General features: G+C 43.4%; 1 protein-coding gene across 3 annotated transcripts in view; it reads left to right on the top strand.

Annotated features, from left to right (window-relative positions):
- The window catches only part of INF2 (inverted formin 2), a 93,910-nt gene that overhangs the window by 55,528 nt on the left and 12,280 nt on the right, over window positions 1-26,102 (top strand). For all 3 annotated transcript variants that reach the window (XR_015049106.1, XM_085845376.1, XM_085845377.1), the window contains exons 12-17: window positions 1,998-2,059; window positions 6,282-6,384; window positions 12,808-12,890; window positions 21,462-21,562; window positions 21,701-21,771; window positions 24,519-24,626. Coding sequence is in view for 2 of the 3 variants with exons in the window: in XM_085845376.1 (XP_085701502.1) it covers window positions 1,998-2,059; window positions 6,282-6,384; window positions 12,808-12,890; window positions 21,462-21,562; window positions 21,701-21,771; window positions 24,519-24,626 (528 nt within the window). In the remaining variant the exon portion in view is untranslated. The remainder of the gene's footprint in view (window positions 1-1,997; window positions 2,060-6,281; window positions 6,385-12,807; window positions 12,891-21,461; window positions 21,563-21,700; window positions 21,772-24,518; window positions 24,627-26,102) is intronic.

The raw sequence follows: 26,102 nt of genomic DNA, 5'->3' as shown, positions 1-26,102 counted from the left end.
CAAGCCGGTAGGCGGACATGGGTAGTCGACTACCCAATAGAACCTGATGCAATGGGCCCGTTCGATGGGGAATGACCTGAGGATTAAGCACAACAAAATTCATGATTCTCGCTTCAAGGGTTAATGCTGCAGATTGTTTTTTCGTTAAAATACCCCCACATTTCGAGGTTTTTCGGCCGTTGCTTGGCAACGGAGGGGTCCATAGCAACGGTTCTTTCTCACACATAACTAGGACATACCATGAACCTACCATACCAGTTTCATGTATATCTGACTCATAGTCTCTGAGATATAACGAACTTCGTTTTGTTATTGTTTTTGACCAGGGTTCATTCAAAGTCTATCTTCTCCGACAGTTTTCATAGGATCCGGCTGGAATTTTTTGACAATATGGCTGAATGTGCTGCCCACAGTCGCTCGTGGCCCGATTTTGATTTTCGAAAAAATAAATTTTTTATGATTTTTCAAAAATTTCAAAGTCCTGTTGCTAGGCAACGGTGGTGTCCATAGCAACGGTTCTCATTTGCACACAACCAGGTCATGATATGAACTTACCAACCAAGTTTCATCGAAATCGCCATTGTAGTAACTGAAATCGCCATTTTAAATACTGATAATAAGGGTAGAACAAATCTCAAAAAAAAAAAAAAAATTTTGACTCGATCGACTACTATATATATATATATATATATATATATATATATATATATATATATATATATATATATATATAATATATATATATATATATATATATATATATATATATATATATATATATCCTCTTCAAACTTCAAGTCAAGGGGATGAAAACTGATGATTTTATAAATACCATAGTTGTTTACCTTTGGCCTATGCTGACCTTTTAGTGTTTGTTGACCTCAAAATGATTGGCTAGTTGAATTCAGTGACCTGAAATATATATTCTCTTTATATTTCAAGTCAATCGGATGAAAATTGAGGCGTTTAGAAATACCACCTTAGTTGTTGACCTTGGGCCTATGTTGACTTTGGGCCTATGTTGACCTTTTGGTCGATGTTGACCTCAAAAAGAATTGGCTGGTTGAATTAATTGACCAGAAATGTAAATCCTCTTCAAATTTCAAGTCAATCGGATGGCAATTGAGGATTTTATAAATCTCACCTAACCTAAGTTGTTGACCTTTGGCCCATGTTGACCTTCTTCCTTATGACAAACTCTACCATGTGGTGAAGTTTCGTGAAGATCGGTTTAAAATTGTAACTTGAAGGCGACACACAGACAGAATAACAAAATGGACGAACCAATACACTTGGAAAAATCTTCTATTTTGCAAGTAACAAACAGACACACGGATCCAAATGCAATACCCTCTCCTCTGGCGAGGGTAACTAGAATGGCCCTCGTAAAATTTTGCACATATGTGGCAAACTATAACGTTGTGCTATTACGAACTGTTCATTGGCTTCTTCTTTTGGAGTTAGAGTTGAGTACACAGCATTAACAGCACCAACAGCCCAGATAATGTATTAAGAGCCTCATTGGTGTAATGGCTATGGAGTCTGCTTTGAGTCTGGGGGGGGGGAGGGGTGGTGGTTTGAACCCCAGCTGAGTCATCCCAAAATCTTTGATGAAATAGTATGTGCTTCTTCCTTGCTTGATGCTCATCATTTAAAAGGACAGAGCATGGACAAACAACCACAAGTTGGCAGTAATAGCCAGGTTTTGATGGACCCAATGGCCTTCTCTTGTGTCAAAGTTCCTTGGAAGGGAATTTGTATTATTATTATTATTATTATTATTATTATTATTATTATAAAAATATAAAGAGACAATAGTGAATGTCTGTTGCTCCATACATTGCAGTGCCTTTATGCTTAAAACAGAATATTACTAATGTGTGCAAAATCACGTTCTCTCAGAAATGATGGGCATTTGCATAAACACGGGATATTGCTTCCACCGCAGCAGAATGATGAAGAAATGGAAGTTTATTCCAGACTCTTGTCTTTTCCAGATTTCTTTCCTGGACCCACGAAAAAGTCTGCAGCTCAACATATTCCTTAAGCAATTCAAGTGGTATGCCAAATGTTAAAATGTATGTTGTACTCATATTTACAAGAGTGCTACTACCCAAACGTTGCTTTCTGTGCTTGATTGTGTCATCCCTACAGCTTTCCTTATCAGCCAAACGAGATTATTGAGCATTTGCAAAAAAATTTAAATGAAATACCTCCTAGTTATTTTCTTCAACTCGTTAGTAGAATTCAACTGTCATGTTACATCTACTCCCCACCCTCCCTACCCTACCTCTGCACTCATACTTGTCCCTGGTGCTATTTCTATTGCACCTGTAGTCCTCTTGGCATCTGTCTTTTTAAATTTGAGGCTTATGGATAGCATATGGAAGAATGGTGGAAGAGCTTATGGAATTGCTCTTCCATGGAAAGCAAAGGGATGAATGAGAGGAGGAGGAGGAGGAGATTGGGACCATACTCTGTGCTGAGCGTTGGTGCTGCTGAAGCAGTCTCCTTGGCTATTGGCTACAATCCTGGACGGGTCGCCACTCCAACACAGTATACCAGCATGCTGGTACTCATTTTGCTGACCTTATAAGGATGGCAGGCAGAGTCAACCCCACCTGGTATTAATTCAACAGCTGAGCAGGATTTGAACTCAGGACCCTAGGATCCAGAGCCCATCACCCTAACCATTAAGCCAACACCAGGCATGGATGAGAGGCCACCATCAACAATGTACAGAGGCCAATTAGCAGACCATATTAGTTGAATATTCGTCGAGAATATTCGGAATATCAGTTGTGGTGTTGGCAGTAGTGAGTGGCATGTGTAAGATCTTTTTTGTTACCATTACCAAAAGTCTGAAGGATTGTGAAACTTATCCTGAAAGAATAACAGACTTGTAAAGGAAAACTAATACAATAATTTTGCAATGAAGAATGTCACTTTTGATGAAGGTTTTCTTCACTTCATTATGGCACCATTGTTTTATATGCACGGATGTCTCTTTCTCTGTGGGTCTGTTCCTCATGCACGGCTCCATCTTTAAAGCTACCAACTCCATACTCGGGGTGCAGATACAACTTTGTGCAGGAAGTAACATGGGCTATGGGTCCACAGCCTTAGAGGCCGCAAATTAAGGCCAAAGTAACCAGCATAGCAATTTTGGCAAGCAGGACAACCAATTGGTCAAAAAAAAAAAAACACCCGATTCGGTACTGTAATGGCTGGAGCGTCAGCTCCGAGTCTGGGTCGGTGGTTCAAACCCAGACCGAGTCATACCAAAGACTTTAAAAATGATATGTGCTGCTTCCTTGCTTGACTTTCAGCATTTACTGTAAAAGGATCGAGCACGGACAATCCCGCTCAGTTGGCATCTTTGGGGAGGAGGAAATTCCCCGCTGACTGCGATGAGAAATGTGGCGCCATTGTTGTGACGTCGCTGGTACCTCGAGTATCCTGGGAAGTGACCGCACTACCCCCAAGCTCAGTGGCTATGTTAAGTGTTTGTCTCATCAGTATGTCCATGTGTGTGTGAGTGGCAGCTCCATTACAAGCTTTAAACGTTGTATATGTGCCTGGTGTTGGCTTAATAGTTCGGGTGGTGGGCTTGGGATCCTAGGATCATGAGTTCAAATCCCACTCAGCTGTTGAATTAATACCAGGTGAGATTGACTCTGCCTGTCATCCTCCCGAAGTTGGCAAAATGAGTGCCAGCTTGCTGGTATCCTGAGTCGGAGTGGTGACCCATCCAGGATTGTGCCCAACAACCGAGGAGACTCCTTAGGCATCACCAACACTCTGCACAGAGTATGGTTCCAATGGATGGTGGACCTTGTATACTGTATGTTAAAAAACATAATTTAAAAGGCTGGATTTTTTGGCAATGTGTGATCAAAAGGGCTATTTACAGCACATCTGTTCTATGTTTGAGGACTTCTCATCATTCTACCCATGATCAATTACGTGTTAAAACCATTTAAAAACTTTGTGGTACCTTCATTTGTCTCTCTTTCTCTTTCTCTTTCTCTTTCTCTTTCTCTTTCTCTTTCTCTTTCTCTTTCTCTTTCTCTTTCTCTTTCTCTTTCTCTCTCTCCTTAAACTCGCCGCCCGATGTTGCACCACCATTTCACGGTGGCCGGTTTGAGTATCTCAGACCTTTGCCTCTAAGTGAAACCAAGAGTGCAACACAATTAACCTTTTCAAAGTCCATGAAATAATTTGAATTAAAAGATTAACTTGAACTTTTACCGTCACTGGGGACGGGTTGTATTTGCGAGTACAGAATAAGTCATATCCATAGCGGTAATGTTGGCTTCATCAACTTTTGTTTTGCAAATTAATTTTTCCCTACATTTCATCTGTCCTGCTTTTGGAGAGATGCTCTTGAAAGTTCCTGAAACTTGGAAAAGCCAGACAATTAATATTGGGTGAATAATTTATCTACTAAAAACCATTTGTCTGTACTTGAACAAGACAAACTCTAATTGCATAAAATCCATTCTTCTCTAATTGATAAGAAAACAATAGCAGTGGCAACAGTGGAAGTGGCAGTGGCAACAGTGGCAACAATACACCTCACCACCTTTTCACAATCAGAGGAAATGTCTTCTCTACTACCGTCTCATGCAACTACTTTGATTAATAAATTCAAGGAAGAGACATAAACCCATTAACTAGAGAGGAAATGGAAGTGCTGAGTGAACTTCAGGGGCATGAGAGGGGAGAGGGGAGGATGCTTATTGAGAACTTATCTGAACAAATTAATAATGGTTCCTCACGCCTCTTATTACGCACCACAATAAATCCATAAAGCCGAGGGCTATGAATGAAGGATAAAAAGACGTCACAAGGGATTTTAATTTGAGGCACATGGAAGAGCTTATGGAAGGCATATGACTCTTTTTGGTGGCAGGAGGGTTTGACTACTTGGTGGCCTTCATCTGTTATCCGATTGATGACCACTTGGTGGTAGAAGCAAAATTCTACATACTACATTTTGTTACGTGGAGAGAAGGGTGGGGGTGTGGAGAGGGGGAGAAGATCCATAACTAGATTGTGGTAAGAACTTATCTTGATTCGTGTACTCAAGTAGGTTAGATTTATTGCTGTATTCGGATGTCAGAGATGAGTCGTATGTAATATGCGCAATGATGGAGAAGTGACCGTCCATTATAGAGCAGAATGGGATATGGTTGTATCGTGTAAAACACCTGTTCAGGCGAGGCCAGGTGGAGGACTTGTGGCACAAATGTACATGGAAGGCGTTTCGTGCATTTAAATGGATATACACGGGTTATTTGGCCAAGAGCTGCAAGCCACGGTGATATAGTAAGCTGTGGAGTCCTGGTTGGGGTGGAACTCTGACAAGGGGCCACCCTTAAGGGCAGAATGGCTGGGAAAATGGTGCCGTCCACTGGCATCGGGCAGCCAATATGAGGGACCCACTGTGCATGAAGGTGGTCCCAGAGGTTGGAAAGGCCATGTCCACGCATGCACGGCAGATAATTTGGCTTCATCAGGAGGCAACTTCTCACTCTCTGCTTCTTTCCTCCCTGTGTTGGACCTTGAGTGGAGACACAAATTCCACCTCCACATCGCCATTCCTAATCACCATCATCTTGTTTTTGGCCTGTGCCACGCCAGCTTGCGCAATCACGGTTGTCCTGTGCCAGAGACCAAATTGTGCTTGCGCAAGTCCTCACCTTCCCCTTTGTTAATGGTTTGAATCTGGTATTGTCGGTGCCATTAGTAGGGGTTATTTCTTTTTTTTGTCAATAAGTGCTTGCGCCATCCTATTTGTTTGCCCTTTGAAGGTTTGGTCTGTTGCAGTTATTTATTATTAGCATATTGTCTCCTTTCCCCATATTATTTTAATATGTAATTTAATTGTAAAGAACTATTTTGCCGCCTTCCTGCCATTGCACACGACCAACCGCCAAATTAGCTTTCCTAATGAGGCAATCCTTGTGGATCGTAAATGGTAAATGAACACAGTATAGTGTGAATTCAACATCGTTTCCATCATTCGTAGGGGTTGTATAAACACCCGGCTCAGAGCGCCTGCATTATCTGAGCTTCTGAAGTGACAATATATAGAAGGCCAATGAGTCTTCATTGAAAGCTAAAGAAACCTTTTCATTGTCAATAGTAACAACACTTCCATTCGTGTGGTCTAAGAGTTAAAAACCTAAAAATAAAGTGTGGGTGACTGGTAGTAGTATCATTTGTTTATGTCACATACTGTTGGTTCAGAGTTTATGAAACCACTTGTGTTGCAGTTCTCATGAAGAAATAATCGAAATGATACGAAGAGGTGACAGGGAAAAGTTGGAGGGAGAAAAGCTGAAACAGCTTTTGAAATTGCTGCCAGAGGAGGATGAGGTAAGAGTGTGATCTGGTAAAAGGAAATGTTGTGCCCCGTTTATTGATTCATCATGTTCATTTCCTTAAATGTTTGTGCCACTGGTAATTTTAATTTTATGGATTGCCCTAATGATTCCTGCAATTAGTCACTTTTGAAAAATAGAGGCTGTACATTTATTATCTGTTCTTGCGTATGGCAGCTCGGCTGCCAGGTAGCTATCATTTCTTGGAAGTGTGGCTGTGTCGCTGATGCTGTGCCCCTCTACCAGTCCACTGGTACTCATTTTGCTGACCTCAGAAGGAATACGGGCTGAGTCAATCCCACCTGGTGTTAATTCAGTAGCCAATGCAGCCGAAACTCAGGACCCTAAGATAATAAGCCAGCCACTGTCACCGCTATACATCCATGCTCTATACATCCATCCATTGGGACCATACTCTGTACAGAGTATCATTGCTGCCAAAGCAGTCTCCTGGGCTATTGGTTACAATCCTGGATGGGTCGCCACTCCAACGCATGCTGTATATTGCCTAAATGTGAAACATCAATCAATGAAGCAGTACATAAGGGAGAGTGGGGCAAGATGATTTCTCTGGGGCATGATGATCAACCCCTCTCACGACTCCAATAAAGCTCGCATTGGACAGTGGTGCCACTCAACGATAGATCGATTAACTACAATTCCACTGTGGAAGGCGCATGACGAGAAAAAACGCTGCGTTCGTTTTATCAGAAAAACATCATTTTCCTCCTGAAAAAGAAAATTTTCGAATCATCGGTGAGTACGTATTATCTCTATGAATAAGTGTAGTAGGAATGGTATCTGTATATAGGTAGATACGTAGCTTATATGCCCATATTGCGTGTATGTTTTGCCTAACTCATTGCTGTAATTTATGAATGACAGACGATTTTGTAAAAATGGCGGCGGTGGGGCAGGATTATCACTTGGTCGTGGGGCAAGTTGATCAGGTGATCATCTTGCCCCACACCATGATCACCTTGTCCTGTTTCACCCGTGAGAAATGCAATCGCCGCCGAGACGGAAGCCAGAAAACAACTAGGGCAGAAAAGAGTGATGCCAACGCCAGTAGAGCCGCCAAATCTGCCCAGACGAAACCGAAAAAGCTGTTCAAGGAAACGAAATCACGAAAACGTATAGACCTGCAGTTAGACAGTGAATCATCGGATGATGCTGATGCTGGTGATTTCCAGCTTCTAGACGAAGATTCAGAGCCAGATGACAATAATGATGTTATTGAAGGAGACTTTGTAATTACAAAAATAGATGGGAAAAAAAGCACGAGCAATTCTGTACATAGCAATCGACGACGTAGAGGCAATCGACGATGATGGATATGAGGGAGTCTTTCTCCGCAAAGTACCTTCTCATATGAACTTCGATCGACCTACGTTCATCGTGGATGAGACAGATTGTGGGACTTTTTCCAAGGAGGACATCGTTAAAAAACTACCTCCACCAGAATTTTTAAAGGGAAGCCAGAGAAAATCAAAGCAACTGGTATTCAAAATTGATCTCAGTCAGTGGGATTTGCGAATTTAGACATTAAGACTGGAACACAAAGATAAATGACATGAAAATGGACGTTCGTATACGGTTGTGTTTGGGACAATGTTTTGGAAATATAGTTGCGAATTCGCACCCGCCGGCGTGCGAACGGCCGCGTAACTCGAATCGCGGCACGTCGCCCACCGGACGGACAATTCTGTCATAACCCTCTCGGACCAATGCCGGGAGCTCGTCACGGGTGGGGGTTTAACCTCACCACAATCGTGCCAATCGGCCACCCGCGTAGGATAGGGTTGTTCGCCAAACTCGACCTACCTAAGTACCCACGCGGATGGTAAACCGGGCGATCGTACCTCGCCGCAGGTCGACTCCGGACATGAGCCGCTTGGGCGGCCCGTTCCGTACTATCGGGATAACCGAGCGGTATTATCGTCGACCTGGACGGTTCAGATTAATTACCGGGATGTTGCACCCACTACGAACCCCTTACGTGAAGCAAGATGGAGGGTCAATGGAGAAAAGACAAAGCGAAATGGGCACAGTTCAACAAGCAAGCATTTTATTTCCCGGCACACGGAAAGCACGTATATACAGCCATACAGAATCAAAATGCACATAAAGCAAATGTAAGAGCTAAAACCGACGATGCGCACACACGGCAACACTTATACAGTTTTACTTCACAGACGGCGCAAACACACATTTACACATAAGCAAAGGAAAGAAGCCACCCTCACAGACAAGGAGGCAGACAGGCCTGTAGGCCAAATATGCGCGTGACCTGGAGGAACGGCCAGGTCCGCGAGACTGGGGAGGTCTTACCCGCGTCCTCGTGACGCGTTGGCGGGCAAGCCGCAAATGTGGCCACGTCGCTGTGCCCTGACTCCGTGCTCCTTAGCGGGTTTCGTTGGCACCACGTTTGGAGTGGGGTGGGAACGGGGCCCCCATTTGCGCTATCTCAGCGTGGGGGAAAGGGGGAATTGTTGATGCCCTGGGGGAAGGGAGTGGCTGGCTGGCTTGGGTCCCGCGACAAGACGAGCGATCCCCCACACCGCAACCTCGTCGCCGACCGTGTCCTTCTTTCCTCGGACCCGAGCTCCCTTGCTTGCAGTTCCACCGCGCGCACTTGACTCCACTCCGCAAACGCACGCTCCTTGTCCCCCAAGAGCAACCTCTCGACGACACTCTCCAAGCAACTCCAAAACCCAACTCTTTTCTTGACGACACTCTTCAAGCAACTCCAAAACCCAACTCTTTTCTCGACGACACTCTTCAAGCAACTCCAAAACCCAACTCTTTTCTCGACGACTCTCTTCAAGCAACTCCAAAACCCAACTCTTTTCTTGACGACACTCTTCAAGCAACTCCAAAACCCAACTCTTTTCTCGACGACACTCTTCAAGCAACTCCAAAACTCAACTCGCTCCAATTCGCCTTGCGCTCGCCTTTTTATAGGCGGCAGGAGCAGCCAATATGCAAATTTTAGGATCAGAACGCGATTGGAGGCGGGGCCACGCTGCCCCCCCCCCCGGTCAGCCATTGGTCGGGCAAAAATGGGCATGAACCTCTCCCAATCCCAAAATTTGCACATACGGACTTCACATACACACGCCTGGAGGCGGGGCCAAGCCACCCCGCGCCCGCCAACCGGACGGAGGAGAAGTGGGCGCGAAGCGCCTCCGATCCGAATTTCCCCTCGGAAAGGCCGCCATTCACGCTCGCGGCTCGGTGCGTTCGGCACCAATCGCCAAACAGGCCCGAGACAGCCCGACGTTCAGTGTTCACAGGTGGTGCGGTTGTTGGTTGTGAAGGAGAGAGGCGAAGGTGGTGGTTTGATGGTTATGGTGTCGTTTGGGAACGGCGGTGAAGCAATGTTTGTGGGATGGAGTTGTGAAGGTAAGGGTAGTGGCTGTTTGCATTGTTGGCGGCTTAATGGTCGAAAATAACAATAGAGAAAGAAAAAATGGCTAACTCAAAGCATCGCAGCCCAGATGAATCGCATAAATTCCCTCTATGCAACGGATTTGGGCTAACTACACATGTACCTATGAAGATATCTCACCTGAGGGTCCTTTATGGTGTAATGATAATTTCCACAGCCGTAACAATATTATGTTGGTATCCTAGATGGATATACGTATATATAAATGAAGAATTATTTTCCTTCATTAAAATTCTAACACATCGCTTATTTAGACTGTCCTCATGTTTCCTTAGGACCATGATCATCTTTCCCCACAGTGATGATCGACTTGCCCATGGGTGGGGCAAGTTGAGCATTTTGACCACAAAATTTGAATTGCCTTTTATAGACATTCAATGATGTCTCATATTCTCGAAATTGGGCAGTTAGGCCTAAGTCACATTTGCCACGGCGGCCGTGGGGTCTACAAAATCTACGGCCACTAGCAATTATATGGCAGCCGCAGTATTTCCACGGTCACACAATGTAGCAGTCACATATGTTTTTATTTTTCAGGCAGCCGCACGGCGTGTTTATAAATTGTGAAGACCGAAAATGTGGGGGTGCCGTACGGTCTTTGATTTGATGTCGCATGGTGACCTTAGGGCATTCCTGCGGCGGCCATATAATTTTCAAGGCAGACGCAAGGTGCCCGCAAGGCGACCGCAGGGGGGTCCTAAGGCGAACGTGCGGCCAGACGGACGGTAATGAGTGGGTTCTTTTTTTTTTTTTTGTTTACCAGTTTGTTTTTTTTTGGCTTGTCAAATTTCTACGGCGAACGTAGAAATGAAAAAAGTTATAACTCCACGCTATAATTCCACGGCGACCCCTACGGCCTGTAAAATATAGCCAAACGGCGTCGGGCCACCCTGAGGCCACCTCAGAAACTCTGCGGCCACCGCACGTTTCTGTCAATTCAGAGGGCGTACGGCCGCCGTATCCTCGCCGTAGAGCAAAATGTGAATTAGGCCTTACTTGGGGCGATAGATGGACTAACGAATGGCAATTGAATGGTGTTTGGCTGGCAAATCATCTGACTGCAAAACGGACAAAACCAAAAAAGGGACCATCTTGCCTCACTCTCCCCTACCATTTATATAACCCTTGGTATGACTGCCAGGATCAGAATTGTAGCGTTGATCTTCCAAACTTGGAGAAGATGCTCCAACCACAATGCCACTGAGTAAAACACACACACTAGTGGTGAGAAGCACGATAACATTCATGCACATTTTCCAACCAATGAGTTAAAGGAGCCTATATTTTGCATTCACTGCTGATGGCGGGGACATTTCAGTCTTCATTTCTCAACAGTCGACTGCAGAAGAGCCATGTAATGGACTCCTAACCCTCAAATTGTGAATATGTGATTGAAGTTATTTCCCCAGGTAGCTTCTTTCCTATAATGCAGGGCCTTCTTGAGCCACCTGTTCCTCAGCATGCTTCACTCTGCCTTGTTCTCCAAATTCTCTGCTTATGCCATCCAAACCTACCTCCACACATGACTTACTGACTTTCTCTACCCTTGCAGCCAAGGAGTGGCTCTCAACGGGATCCTTTTATCTCCTCCCCCTGTCAAGGCTGGAGTGCTCCAAATAAATGTCTTGAGCCTAGTCCTATTCCTAATTTTCATCGATGCTCTTTCTGACTCTGGAAAATCTTCTTTATTTCTTTCCTGATGACTCCACCCACAGGGAGCAGCCTCTTCCCATTCTGCAGACCTTGATAGAATCACGAGTTTGTCCAACACTTGGAATATGTCTTTCAATTCGAACAAAAATCAACACTCTCATGCTGTCTTTCCAAAATACCCATCTGGTGAACCCTCCCATCTATTTCCTTAACAATCCTCTTGACAAAGTTCAGTCACTCAAACTCCTTGGTCTCACCATGAGCCATGATCTTTCTTTGTCAAACCACATATTTACATATTTAAGTTTACTTCCAAAGCCAGTCACGAACTGGGTATTCGCCACTGTGCAAAGTCTATCCTTGGCAGATCTGAAATTCATCTACCTATAACGCCTTCACTCATGACTTGGTGGAGTACTGCTCTTCCCTTTGGGCTGGTGCCACTGCCTCTTTCCTAACTCATCTCAATGTCATGGAAACAAAGGTTTTCAATATATCGTGGAAATCAAGGAATATCCTGTGATGAAGCTCTGTCTCACGGCCCATCACATCACATATCAGACAGGTTGGTGGTCTCTTTGTCTTCCACCACCTCCTTTCTGGGCCTGCACACTCTGCTCTTTCTGTGCTGTGCCACAACCCCCCACTCCACCCTCTCCCCTCCTCCTCAGGTTTCTACAGGGTCTACGCACTCTGCCAGTAACCCCAGTCTGGTGAAACTCCCAAAATCCAGAATCACTGCTCATCTTCACTCATTCGTTCCTCTTTTATACCGCCTGTGGAAACAACTTTTTCAGTCTCTTCAATCTCATTCTTCCCTCCAGGGCTTCAATACGGCTGTTCACCAACACCTCAGGTCATCCTCCATCCACAGCCATGATCTTTTTTTACACCCATTGTCTCTCCCCTGGCCCACCTTTTCTTGGTTTCCAGTTTTTCCTTCCACTTCTGTGATTGAGAGTTTGTAGCTGTATCCGTCTTGTTCACCCCCTGTGTCCTCCCCTTGCTCTCATTTTTCCCCACGTCCATTATTTGTCAAAGTCACCCTCTATTTTGTCCCTCAACCCTGCTGTGGGTGCATTCCGACATCCGACGCCCTCTCTTTACTGTTCTTTTAGTTCTGTTACGTCCCGATCCAGAGCAAGGTATGTAGAGTTGTCTTGTCAGCTCTCCTAACCCTGGTGAAGCGGAGGAATTTTGGTTCATTACTCCTTCAACAATTATTTTCTTGCCTTTGAAGTCTGATTGCTCTTTGTCATATCCCCCTCAGATTCTTATTTTGACTTTAACGTGTGTGGTGTCTCATTTTTCTAGATAGAGATGCTCAAATCTGTTGAAGAAGGTAAGAAGTTTGGGAATGCAGAAAGCTTCTATCAGCATCTTGTCACTTTGCCAAGGTAAGATGGCATTCCACTGAGATTTTGCGTAATGAAACTTGGAAAGTGAAAAACCATTTGGTATATCATGTTGATGTCAAGTCAACAATGAATGAGGATCTGTTCAAAATGAAACTTTTTTTTTTGGGCGATTCTTCTGTAAAGTAACGCTCCAAGTTCCTTTTGAGCACTCAATATATTTATCCCTTTGTTATCATGCATTTTAACCCTCTGTACCCGAGTGGCCGGTTTACCAACCGCTATTCAAACCTCCCTATACCGGAGCGGCTGTTTTACCAACCGCTATTCAAACCTCCATATACCCGAGCGGCTGTTTTACCAACCGCTATTCAAACCTCCATATACCCGAGCGGCTGTTTTACCAGCCACTATTCAAACCTCCATATACCCGAGCGGCTGTTTTACCAACCACTATTCAAACCTCCATATACCCGAGCGGCTGTTTTACCAACCGCTATTCAAACCTCAATATACCTGAGCGGCTGTTTTACCAACCACTATTCAAACCTCCATATACCCGAGCGGCTGTTTTACCAACCACTATTCAAACCTCCATATACCCGAGCGGCTGTTTTACCAACCGCTATTCAAACCTCCATATACCCGAGCGGCTGTTTTACCAACCGCTATTCAAACCTCAATATACCTGAGCGGCTGTTTTACCAACCACTATTCAAACCTCCATATACCCGAGCGGTTGTTTTACCAACCGCTATTCAAACCTCCATATACCCGAGCGGCTGTTTTACCAACCGCTATTCAAACCTCAATATACCTGAGCGGCTGTTTTACCAACCGCTATTCAAACCTCCATATACCCGAGCGGCTGTTTTACCAACCACTATTCAAACCTCCATATACCCGAGCGGCTGTTTTACCAACCGCTATTCAAACCTCAATATACCTGAGCGGCTGTTTTACCAACCACTATTCAAACCTCCATATACCCGAGCGGCTGTTTTACCAACCGCTATTCAAACCTCCATATACCCGAGCGGCTGTTTTACCAACCGCTATTCAAACCTCAATATACCTGAGCGGCTGTTTTACCAACCGCTATTCAAACCTCCATATACCCGAGCGGCTGTTTTACCAACCACTATTCAAACCTCCATATACCCGAGCGGCTGTTTTACCAACCGCTATTCAAACCTCCATATACCCGAGCGGCTGTTTTACCAACCACTATTCAAACCTCCATATACCCGAGCGGCTGTTTTACCAACCACTATTCAAACCTCCATATACCCGAGCGGCTGTTTTACCAACCGCTATTCAAACCTCAATATACCTGAGCGGCTGTTTTACCAACCGCTATTCAAACCTCCATATACCCGAGCGGCTGTTTTACCAACCACTATTCAAACCTCCATATACCCGAGCGGCTGTTTTACCAACCGCTATTCAAACCTCCATATACCCGAGCGGCTGTTTTACCAACCACTATTCAAACCTCCATATACCCGAGCGGCTGTTTTACCAACCGCTATTCAAACCTCCATATACCCGAGCGGCTGTTTTACCAACCACTATTCAAACCTCCATATACCCGAGCGGCTGTTTTACCAACCGCTATTCAAACCTCCATATACCCGAGCGGCTGTTTTACCAACCGCTATTCAAACCTCAATATACCTGAGCGGCTGTTTTACCAACCACTATTCAAACCTCCATATACCCGAGCGGCTGTTTTACCAACCACTATTCAAACCTCCATATACCCGAGCGGCTGTTTTACCAACCGCTATTCAAACCTCCATATACCCGAGCGGCTGTTTTACCAACCACTATTCAAACCTCCATATACCCGAGCGGCTGTTTTACCAACCACTATTCAAACCTCCATATACCCGAGCGGCTGTTTTACCAACCGCTATTCAAACCTCAATATACCTGAGCGGCTGTTTTACCAACCACTATTCAAACCTCCATATACCCGAGCGGCTGTTTTACCAACCACTATTCAAACCTCCATATACCCGAGCGGCTGTTTTACCAACCGCTATTCAAACCTCCATATACCCGAGCGGCTGTTTTACCAACCGCTATTCAAACCTCAATATACCTGAGCGGCTGTTTTACCAACCACTATTCAAACCTCCATATACCCGAGCGGCTGTTTTACCAACCGCTATTCAAACCTCCATATACCCGAGCGGCTGTTTTACCAACCGCTATTCAAACCTCAATATACCTGAGCGGCTGTTTTACCAACCGCTATTCAAACCTCCATATACCCGAGCGGCTGTTTTACCAACCACTATTCAAACCTCCATATACCCGAGCGGCTGTTTTACCAACCGCTATTCAAACCTCAATATACCTGAGCGGCTGTTTTACCAACCACTATTCAAACCTCCATATACCCGAGCGGCTGTTTTACCAACCGCTATTCAAACCTCCATATACCCGAGCGGCTGTTTTACCAACCGCTATTCAAACCTCAATATACCTGAGCGGCTGTTTTACCAACCGCTATTCAAACCTCCATATACCCGAGCGGCTGTTTTACCAACCACTATTCAAACCTCCATATACCCGAGCGGCTGTTTTACCAACCGCTATTCAAACCTCCATATACCCGAGCGGCTGTTTTACCAACCACTATTCAAACCTCCATATACCCGAGCGGCTGTTTTACCAACCACTATTCAAACCTCCATATACCCGAGCGGCTGTTTTACCAACCGCTATTCAAACCTCAATATACCTGAGCGGCTGTTTTACCAACCACTATTCAAACCTCCATATACCCGAGCGGCTGTTTTACCAACCACTATTCAAACCTCCATATACCCGAGCGGCTGTTTTACCAACCGCTATTCAAACCTCCATATACCCGAGCGGCTGTTTTACCAACCGCTATTCAAACCTCAATATACCTGAGCGGCTGTTTTACCAACCACTATTCAAACCTCCATATACCCGAGCGGCTGTTTTACCAACCGCTATTCAAACCTCCATATACCCGAGCGGCTGTTTTACCAACCGCTATTCAAACCTCAATATACCTGAGCGGCTGTTTTACCAACCGCTATTCAAACCTCCATATACCCGAGCGGCTGTTTTACCAACCACTATTCAAACCTCCATATACCCGAGCGGCTGTTTTACCAACCGCTATTCAAACCTCAATATACCTGAGCGGCTGTTTTACCAACCACTATTCAAACCTCCATATACCCGAGCGGCTGTTTTACCAACCGCTATTCAAACCTCCATATACCCGAGCGGCTGTTTTACCAACCGCTATTCAAACCTCAATATACCTGAGCGGCTGTTTTACCAACCGCTATTCAAACCTCCATATACCCGAGCGGCTGTTTTACCAACCACTATTCAAACCTCCATATACCCGAGCGGCTGTTTTACCAACCACTATTCAAACCTCCATATACCCGAGCGGCTGTTTTACCAACCGCTATTCAAACCTCAATATACCTGAGCGGCTGTTTTACCAACCACTATTCAAACCTCCATATACCCGAGCGGCTGTTTTACCAACCACTATTCAAACCTCCATATACCCGAGCGGCTGTTTTACCAACCGCTATTCAAACCTCCATATACCTGAGCGGCTGTTTTACCAACCGCTATTCAAACCTCAATATACCTGAGCGGCTGTTTTACCAACCGCTATTCAAACCTCCATATACCCGAGCGGCTGTTTTACCAACCACTATTCAAACCTCCATATACCCGAGCGGCTGTTTTACCAACCGCTATTCAAACCTCCATATACCCGAGCGGCTGTTTTACCAACCGCTATTCAAACCTTAATATACCTGAGCGGCTGTTTTACCAACCGCTATTCAAACCTCCATATACCCGAGCGGCTGTTTTACCAACCACTATTCAAACCTCCATATACCCGAGCGGCTGTTTTACCAACCGCTATTCAAACCTCAATATACCTGAGCGGCTGTTTTACCAACCGCTATTCAAACCTCCATATACCCGAGCGGCTGTTTTACCAACCACTATTCAAACCTCCAAATACCCGAGCGGCCGTTTTACCAGCCGCTATTCAAACCTCCAAATACCCGAGCGGCTGTTTTACCAGCTGCTATTCAAACCTCCATAATACCCGACCGGCCGGATTTTTCTCCAGGAAGCCCAGGATGGGTGAGCCGAAAGTCCAAGGAGTTCAGGGTTCAAAGGGTTAAGGCTGGTAGTTTTTTTTAGCTCGCCTGTTCGAAGAACAGAGAGCTATGGCGATACCCCCGGCGTGAGCCTCAATGTGAGCGTGAAAATGTTAAAGTTTTTGGTGCAAGTTTTTTCCTTTCTAATGTTTTTATCTACCACACTATTTTTTTACTGATTACAATATACAAAAAATACATATATTGCTTTAAAATTATTTGGATCAGACTTCACTGCAATGCTATATAAAAAATATTATTAGACTAGTCTTTTAAAAACGATAAATGTATAAACAGGCGAGCATTGGGTGGTTTTGACACCAACTCACTGGTTGGTTTACCAAGAATATGCAAGTTAATCCAAGGCCATGAGAGTTTTAGAAAGCTAGGTGAAACGAGGAAAAACATCTATTTCATTTGTATTCAAGGATACTGAAGGAAACTTGACACATGAGCAGGCCAATCTTGTATATGGTTTAGCCACATGTTAATGTCTCATTTTACTTGCCTTCTATGCACTAAATCCATTCTTACCATTTACTTAATCTAATGTAACATGAATAGGCAGGGATTTGGCCAGGGTACCAGTATTTTACTTTAAGCAAGCAAGGCTATGGCCCCTCCTCCATATATACACAAGAAAAAGTGAAATTTACAAAGTATTAAACTTATCTTTTTCTATTGTTTGGAGAATTTTATTGAGTGAACAAAAAATTTAGGAACAACAAAATTTACCAGCTTCATTTAGCTGTGTGATTAAATGCATCCACTGCTTGACCTTGCCCCCCATCCCTCAGAGGGACTGGTTATCCATAGCATCTGCCAGATCTGTGTCCATATTTTCAGAGGTTTTGCAAGGTGCTCTGCAAGGAATCAAAGCAAATCTGGTGAAAAATGGACGTTTTAAAATAAAATTATAACGTTTGTGCGACTGCGAACCGATGTACCACGTGACGCGTGCACAGACGAGCAGGCAACATGGTGGATTATCTGCAATGTTTATTTCACGGGCGATTAAACTTCGTGATGTCTCCAGGGTTGTTCTACATTAAACAGCAACTCTTTTGTAGATAAAGTCATTATTTGAACTAATTCATTTTGTTTCTTTAACTGTTACGGGCGTGGTGAAGAACGTCTTTAAAGTTAAAGGGATCCTATATGGTAGGTATGCAGCCACAGCTTGGACAGTGGTTCCTTCTGAACCATTTAATTGGAGTACTTGCTTGAGTGCTTAAGCCACTTGCCGAGTACTCCCCAGTCAAAAGCCATACAGTTCGCGTCCCGATGGGGATGTACAGTCAGCAGCTGCTACTCAGTAGAGATACATGATTTACAACGGTTATAAGGTTTCTTTTTGTGTTTCAAAGCAAAATATATTTGATAACACCAGATTTCCAAGCCATTTGCAGAAATAACGTGTTTTCTAAATTACAGAACCAAATTGTTTTTTTTTTACACCTGTCACATGACGATTGGCAGCTGTTTCTAGAGATTAATGTTGATGCACATATCCCTGAAACATCTAGAATGCAAAGGTGTTTTTATAATTTGTTTATTGAAATTCCCTCAAAACAAAGGTGAAAACTACTTGAGGTTTTTGGGTTGGATAACAGTACGTACTGTAGGCGGTAATCAGTGTGTGTGTGTGTGTGTGTGTGTGTGTGTGTGTGTGTGTGTGTGTGTGTGTGTGTGTGTGTGTGTTGTTCATAAAGCATAACATTTTCTCTCTCTGCTAACTCCCCTCCCCCCACCCACCTCTTTCTCTCTTTCTCTCTTTCTCCTCTCTCTCTCTCTCTTTCTCTTTCTCTTTCTCTTTCTCTTTCTCTTTCTCTTTCTCTTTCTCTTTCTCTTTCTCTTTCTCTTTCTCTTTCTCTTTCTCTTTCTCTTTCTCTTTCTCTTTCTCTTTCTCTTTCTCTTTCTCTCTCTCTTTCTCTCTCTCTTTCTCCTCTGTCTCTCTCTTTCTCCTCTGTCTCTCTCTTTCTCCTCTCTCTCTCTCTCTTTCTCCTCTCTCTCTCTCTCTCTCTCTCTCCTCTCTCTCTCCTCTCTCTCTCTCTCTCTCTCTCTCTCTCTCTCTCTCTCTCTCTCTCTCTCTCTCTCTCTCTCTCTCTCTCTCTCTCTCTCTCTCTCTCTTTCTCCTCCCTCTCTCTCTCTTTCTCCTCCCTCTCTCTCTCTTTCTCCTCCCTCTCTCTTTCTCCTCTCTCTTTCTCACAAGTCTGCAAGGTGTTTATCTCCAGGTGGTGTTTGTCTACGGACATGTCCAGGCGGTGTTTACATCCGGGCGATGTTTGTCTCCGGACATGTCCAGCCGGTGCTTGTCTCCGAATGTGTTCGGGTGGTGTTTATGTCTGGACAGGAGTTTGTCTCTGGACAGTGTTCGTCTCCATGCAGTGTTTGTTTCTGGACTGCACTTATCTCTGGACATGTCTGGGCGCTGTTTGTCTCTGTGCGGTATTTATAGTATGACCGGTCGAAAATGGATTTCAAGACTGTTGTTCCATATTATATATGTCCATCTTCACTGTTATTCCATGCAGAATCATTTTGATGAGACAATATGAATCGTAATTAACGCTCCACCACACGTCTGCCTTCCCTTCGTCTCATCTCTCGCTGACTTCCCTTCCCCCACCACTCCTCACTCTCCCTCCCTCCTCGATTCCCCACCCCTCCTTGCTCTCCCTCCCTCTTCACTCCCTCCCCTCTCTTTTCCGTTCCACCTCTTCACTCCCCCCTCTCTCTCTCCCCCAACCCTCTCTCTCCCCCCCTCTCTTTCCCCCACCCCCCTGTGGTATTCCCGTCAGCGAAGCGATGGGTGGTATTTGCTTGTGTCAAAAATGAGCCAAGTAGGAACAGATTTTTTTTTTTTCCTTCCTTTATGGGCCATGTACAGTGGTGCAGCATAGCATCAAGATATCCAGACATGTTCATTAGGTTTACTCAATTGCGGTCAGACATCAGTCTCATTAGAAACAGAATGCATAAACAAATTTTCCAAACTAACACCCACATTTCAAACACAGAAGCACACCTCCTAAGCTGTTAGCTTAAAGGCTTTCTTTCTCAATTCTACTTAATTAGCAAGATTCCGTTTAAGAAGATACCAGCACTTCTGATTCGGACTTGGTTATTTGCCTGGGTTGTTTTCTGTCATATCAGTGAGTATATGACATAGTCAGTCATTCCACTGACTTGTGCAAATGCCGAATACTATTTGTTGAAGTATCTACTGTCTCTAACTCTTTAGAGTAATTGTAGCACTTCATTATTCATCAACATGTTGTATCTTTTTTTGCTTTCGTAGGTTGTTTTGGTGTTCACTGTGTCCACCAGGAGACGTCTTGAAATAAATATTCAACTAAAGATGTTACGCTTATCTTCCTCATGATAACGGTGCAATGAATCAGACCAGTGATCGTCACGATTGGTTTAAAGGGGGGCCACTTTTACTGATACAACATCAGTGTGAGAGCCGCCACACCGCCTGCGGGACTCCATAATGGCTGCTATTCGGCCTTGCGTCTACGTACTCTTCTTCGTTGTGGTTAACTGGGCTGCAAGCATAATTGTTTGAATACTGAAACCATATCCTGATGTAATTATGTTACTTTTATGCTTCACAATGGAATATTCATTTGAGACCATTGGGTCAATTTGATAGCATTTATGGCGGCCTATGATGGGGTGTTTTCACATTTGTGTGTTATGGGCCGCTCCACCAGGGACCGCCAGTGGCTCGCGGGCCATGCAATGAAGAACAGGGATTTAGACTATCATCATGAGGGAGTTACTTCATCCATGGATACTAAAACACTGGTTGCTGAACCTTTAAAAGCTGAGAAGGGAACTTGGTGGACTTCACTTTGTTGGCTTCCTCAATGTTGGAAAGAATTCATCTTTTTTAACCCTTTGAACCCCGGCGGCCGTTTTACCAGCCGCTATTCAAACCTGCATGTACCCGAGCGGCCAGATTTTTCTCGGGGGAGGACAGGGGGAGGGCCGAAACTCCAAGGAGTTCAGGGTTCAAAGGGTTAAAGCAAATGCAGTACTTGTTGTATGATTTATTGTATATCTGAATGTATGCAAAATCTTTACCTCCGAATGATTTTGTTGTTGTTGGTTAATTTGATAATTGACAATATGAATTACATCTGTAAAATATTGCAGAGACATGGAAGCTGTGAAAGTTGGAGGGAGAAATAGAGGGGAAAAATATACAACGATGCTCCAAACAGCCTTCCTTGTCTTCCACATGTTAAATGTGTATGTGTGTCCACATGTCCTCCACGTGTTGGCGTTAGACACTGTTAAAAGGTTTTTTTTTTCTTCGTAGTTTGAAATACAATGCAATAGCAAACAGAATAGCAGAAAAGTTAAAGAAAAAAATTGTTCAATTTTCCCCCTCCCCCCACTCTCCCACACTCTTCTACAGTTACACGGTACGTCTCGAAGCTTTACTGCTTTGCAGTGAGGCAAGCGCCATTCTTGCAAGGCTGAGACCACAGGTCGACAATATACTTTTAGCCTGCTGCGGTGAGTTTGACGAACGCTGTGTTTTGTTGAACCGAATACTGAAAACAACATGAGCGGTCTATAGGTGCAATCACAGTATGTACTATCTGTTCACTTATTAAAAATCTTTAAAAAAAAATTGAAATCCATCTCTTGCAGATTTGCTGAACAGCACAAGATTGCAGCGTTTCTGTATGCTTGTGCTGGAAGTGGGGAATTTCTTAAACTTTGTAAGTTCGTATTTAATATGATGAAAGCTTCCTATGTTATCCAAAACTCGGATATGTGTAGACTTTTTGAGATGGTGAACTAATGGTCTCAGTTCTTGATTTGAGGGACCGATGCTGTATCTGAATTTGAGTGCCCATAAGTGACGCAGTTGTCTTTTCTTTAGAGGATACCAGTTGCATTTCTACATTTAATGTGACTGTTACTTCTATATCGGAGAATTCCTTGGAGGAAAAATAGATTGGATGTGATCCTGCTGTTTTAGGAGCCATGAACTAAAGCAAACATTGTTTCTTTTTATTTATTTAATTACTTTGTTTTGTTTGCTCTATTTTCTGTTTCTGATTTTGGAAGTCTCCGATTTGGGAAGTTTACAATTTTGGAGATTTCTGTCCGTTTCTGGCCCCTTTAATTCCACTGCATTCAAAACCCTCATGATTAATCCTTTCACTTTCAGGTTATCTAGCGGGGAACAACACGTGATCAATGGCACTGGTGAATTTGTGCTTCCACACAGTTTGGTTTGTAATTTTAGGAATTGTGAGTTGTGTATTTTATTCTTCCCATCCCTCCACCCCTCCCTCTACATTTTTTGTTGTTGTTGAATCTCCTAAAAAAGGCCATGTTCCACATTTTCTGACGTTAATATTGACCTATCTTAATTCTATGAGTCTCGATTGACCTATCCTAATTCTATGGGTACATACACAAAAGGGGTCTTTTTTTTTCTTTCTTTCTACGTTACGCTTTATGATTCTGACTTTATGATTCATTGATTTAAGAAAAATACACACTTGAAATATATCACCATGAACTAAACTGTGTCGCACAGCCTGCTGAATATTATGGAACTTTCAGCCTTTATCTGTCTCAAAATAGTTGTTTGTTTATTTTTTGCATTTAAAATCTCAGTTTATGGGAAAGAAAGGGGGGAAAAAAAATGATGAAATATCCTGACAACGGGGCCACGGTTTAACAACCAAGAAAGAAGTAGAACAAACAGGGAAAGAGAAGAGAAAAGAGAGGAGAAAACAGTATGGTAACCTCAAAGTAAGATAGTGAGTTACGTTGGGTTAATGGGAGAAATAGTCAGTTAATTAGTAAGTAGATAAGTTGGGTTCGGGAGAGTTAATGGGGGAAGAAAATATCTTGGGTAGAGATGGAGGATGACAAGAGATGATGGTAAATTCCTTTCTTGAAGTTCTGGTTTTAGAGGTTAACCAGCAGTGGATTGCTGGAAGAATGAGTGAATCCTTGAGGAGCTGGGAAGGACCCGGAGAGCAGAGTGAGCTAAAACAGAGGAGAGGTGATTAAAAAAAACACACAGACAGAGAGATCATCTGCAAGAATGCAATGTGAGAGCAACACACCTTGCTCTTCAGCCTCATCACAGGAGATTCCAGTAATGTTGAGAGATTTAGATTCCACAGTGTCCATGAGAGACAAATATAATGCTGGGGACTATGATGAGATACAGACAAGGGCCTTGGAAGCTGTGAGTTGTTTTGTTTTTCCAAGGGTTTTTTTTGGAATGCTGGAGGATGTCCAGTCTGCACCTGACTTTAGAGGCTAGCTTTGATATATGTTTGGCCCAAGAGAGGTCAAAGTTGATGGTGAGGCCGAGAAGTTCAAGAGTCTGAACCTTTTCCATGAACCATTAAAATAAATAGGTGTGTTCGTTTGATCCTCCCATAACAACGAGGTGAGTCCAAGATTTGCCAGGACTCCTCATTGTCATCCATGTGTAGCATGTGGCTGTGTTTTAGCATCAGTTCTTGCAGGGGCATGGAGGTGCACTGATGCAGTTCCCCCCCCCTCCCCCTATACGTTAGAGCAGGAATTAGAAATTTTGCCAAAGTGTTGGTGATAACTCACCTACTCTTCACAAAAGACACAATGGGATTTTTTAATGTCTCCTAACTAATGCTAACTAATGCAACCAGATGAGATGCCCAGTTAGACATCCATCCGAATGATGGCGCAAACATTGATGTATCACTCTGCATGTGAAACATCAGGACGAGAGTTTGTAGCTGGACCGAGAGAGATTCAAACCCAGGCGAGGGAACTCAGAGAGAAATGCGTTTACCTCCGGGCTACCCTGCCAGCCCATGCCAGGACTGAAAGACATGTTCCATTTATCAGACGAGCATCTCATAATTTCCAGATCAGTAGAGAGTGATGGCCAGTGCTTTCGGCCAGTCAGTGTGATGAGGGTACTTACTGTATGACAATTTAGAAATTTCTGTAAAAAGAAGAGAGGGTTTTCCAGAGCATCTGAGAGGTCATTTATGCAAATGAAGAACAAGACTGGGCCCAAAACACTTTCCTAAAGCAGTCCATCCTCCACTGATGAAGGACGTTGGAGATGATAGGTGAGGTGAGGGTTCCAACGATATAGTAACATGTCTACTCCTTTATAAGGCAAGACTACTTTGTGAACAATATAATTGCCGAATATTTCCTAAGGCAATGAAGTTAAGTATATTTTTCTCCAATATAATCCAACTTGTGAACTACATTCTTTTTTTGTTCTTTAAAAAAATATAAACCACACCAAAATCTTGGAAATGCAATATCACCTATTAAACAACCTCGTGTATTAACCACACTCGTAGGCTGAGTTTGCAAAATGTATCTAATCAACCGCAGCTTATATTTGAGAAATTACTGCATTTGGTTTTCTCGAAGAAACTGCACTTCCTGGCTATGTCATTTTAATCGACTGGTTCTTTGCGTGCCCCACTAGGGAAATTACATGGGTGGTGCACACGGTTTCCATGTAAGCACACTGTCCAAGCTGAAGCAAGTGCAAGGAAACAAGCCAGGTGTGAGCCTCCTTCATTTCCTTATCATGGTAAGTGTGACGTTGAGCGACTATCTATGCCCTTGGAGTGAAGAATGTGGAATCACAATGTACATGTCTTAAATTTCAATAATCATCAAAATGTACTTGCATTAAAACCATGAGACAGAAGTCCATTTAAACCTCATTTTTGTACATTGTTTGCTATTGTGGTTCACATATTGTTGGAGACGAGTACGAACAATATAAAAGGTTGCTATGGAAACAACGAGGTTAATTCCTGGACTTTTTAAGTGGAATTAATGGACCCATAGACGAACTACAATTTTGAAATGAAACTTAAATGCACATGAGTAAAGACGATGGTGCAAATAGCTGTATGAGTGGGTTGGCCTGTTAGGGCTGGTAGAATGACCTAGAGATATGCACACTCGCCTCAAAGCTGTCGAGCCTGGGTGTGAATCCCGATCCGGCTTAAAACTTTCATCTCGGTCGGTGTTTTACAGGAACGGTGAATCATCGATGTGTGTGTGCCGTCCATCGGATGGACGTTAAACTGGTGCACCGTCTGCCGGCATTAGTTGGTGGATGTTAAAGATCCCACTGGCGTTTGCAAAGAGTAAGGGAGTTATCGCCGCCACCATGAACAAATCCCTGCCCTAACGACTTAGTCGAGCATCAGGCCTGGCCAGCATGTTCGTGAAAGACTTAGGCCAAAAACTTCCCCCAGCCAACCCCACAACAACGTGGGAATAATTGTGGCCATTGAAGAAGAACAAGAAATGCTTTCGTTTGTTCTGGTTTCCATCTGAGTTATTGGCTAATGATGCAGGGGACACATTCAAATCAAATGTGCAATATGTTTGTCCATTATCTACTTATGTCCTTGTATTTCTTGTGGAAGTACACTGATTGATAATAATGTCTATCCAACATGTGATTGACACAAAGCCCCTATATGAGCCTTGGGTCACAGGTAAAAGGAAAAAACAGAAACAGCTGTTGATGTTATGCACACGAGGCTTCCTGTGCCGCTGACTGTTTGACTGAAAGTTGAATCTTGAGCAAGTAAAAGGAGCATGCATGAAAATACACACAAATATAAAGAAGAAGAAAAAAGTAATAGTATCAGGGGGTGGAGAGAAGGGGATGGGTTAGTGTTGATTAAAAAAAATACACATACATAAATATATATATATATATATATATATATATATATATATATATATATATATATATATATATATATATATATATATATATATATACATATGTATAAATTTTCTTTAAAAAAAAAAACTTTTAATAAAAAAAAAAGATTCTAAAAAAAAATTCACATCCATAACACTGAACAACAAAAATTTTTTACTGGAGATGTGTAAAGTGATTTAGACGAATTTGGGTACGCTGATTTCAAAAATCATAACCGTTTTGCTGTATCACGTCAGGATTTTCAGTAACAGAAATATTCCCATTGCCTAGAAGTCAGGATTTCAATGAAATTTACAAAAATTCATTTATTCATTT

This window comes from Eptatretus burgeri, chromosome 11, assembly GCF_056783735.1.
Source record: "Eptatretus burgeri isolate ZD-2024b chromosome 11, Ebu_testis_v1, whole genome shotgun sequence".
Classification (NCBI taxonomy): Eukaryota; Metazoa; Chordata; class Myxini; order Myxiniformes; family Myxinidae; genus Eptatretus; species Eptatretus burgeri.
The sequence above is the reverse complement of the archived record's forward strand: the minus strand, read 5'-3'. Positions and strand labels throughout refer to the sequence as shown.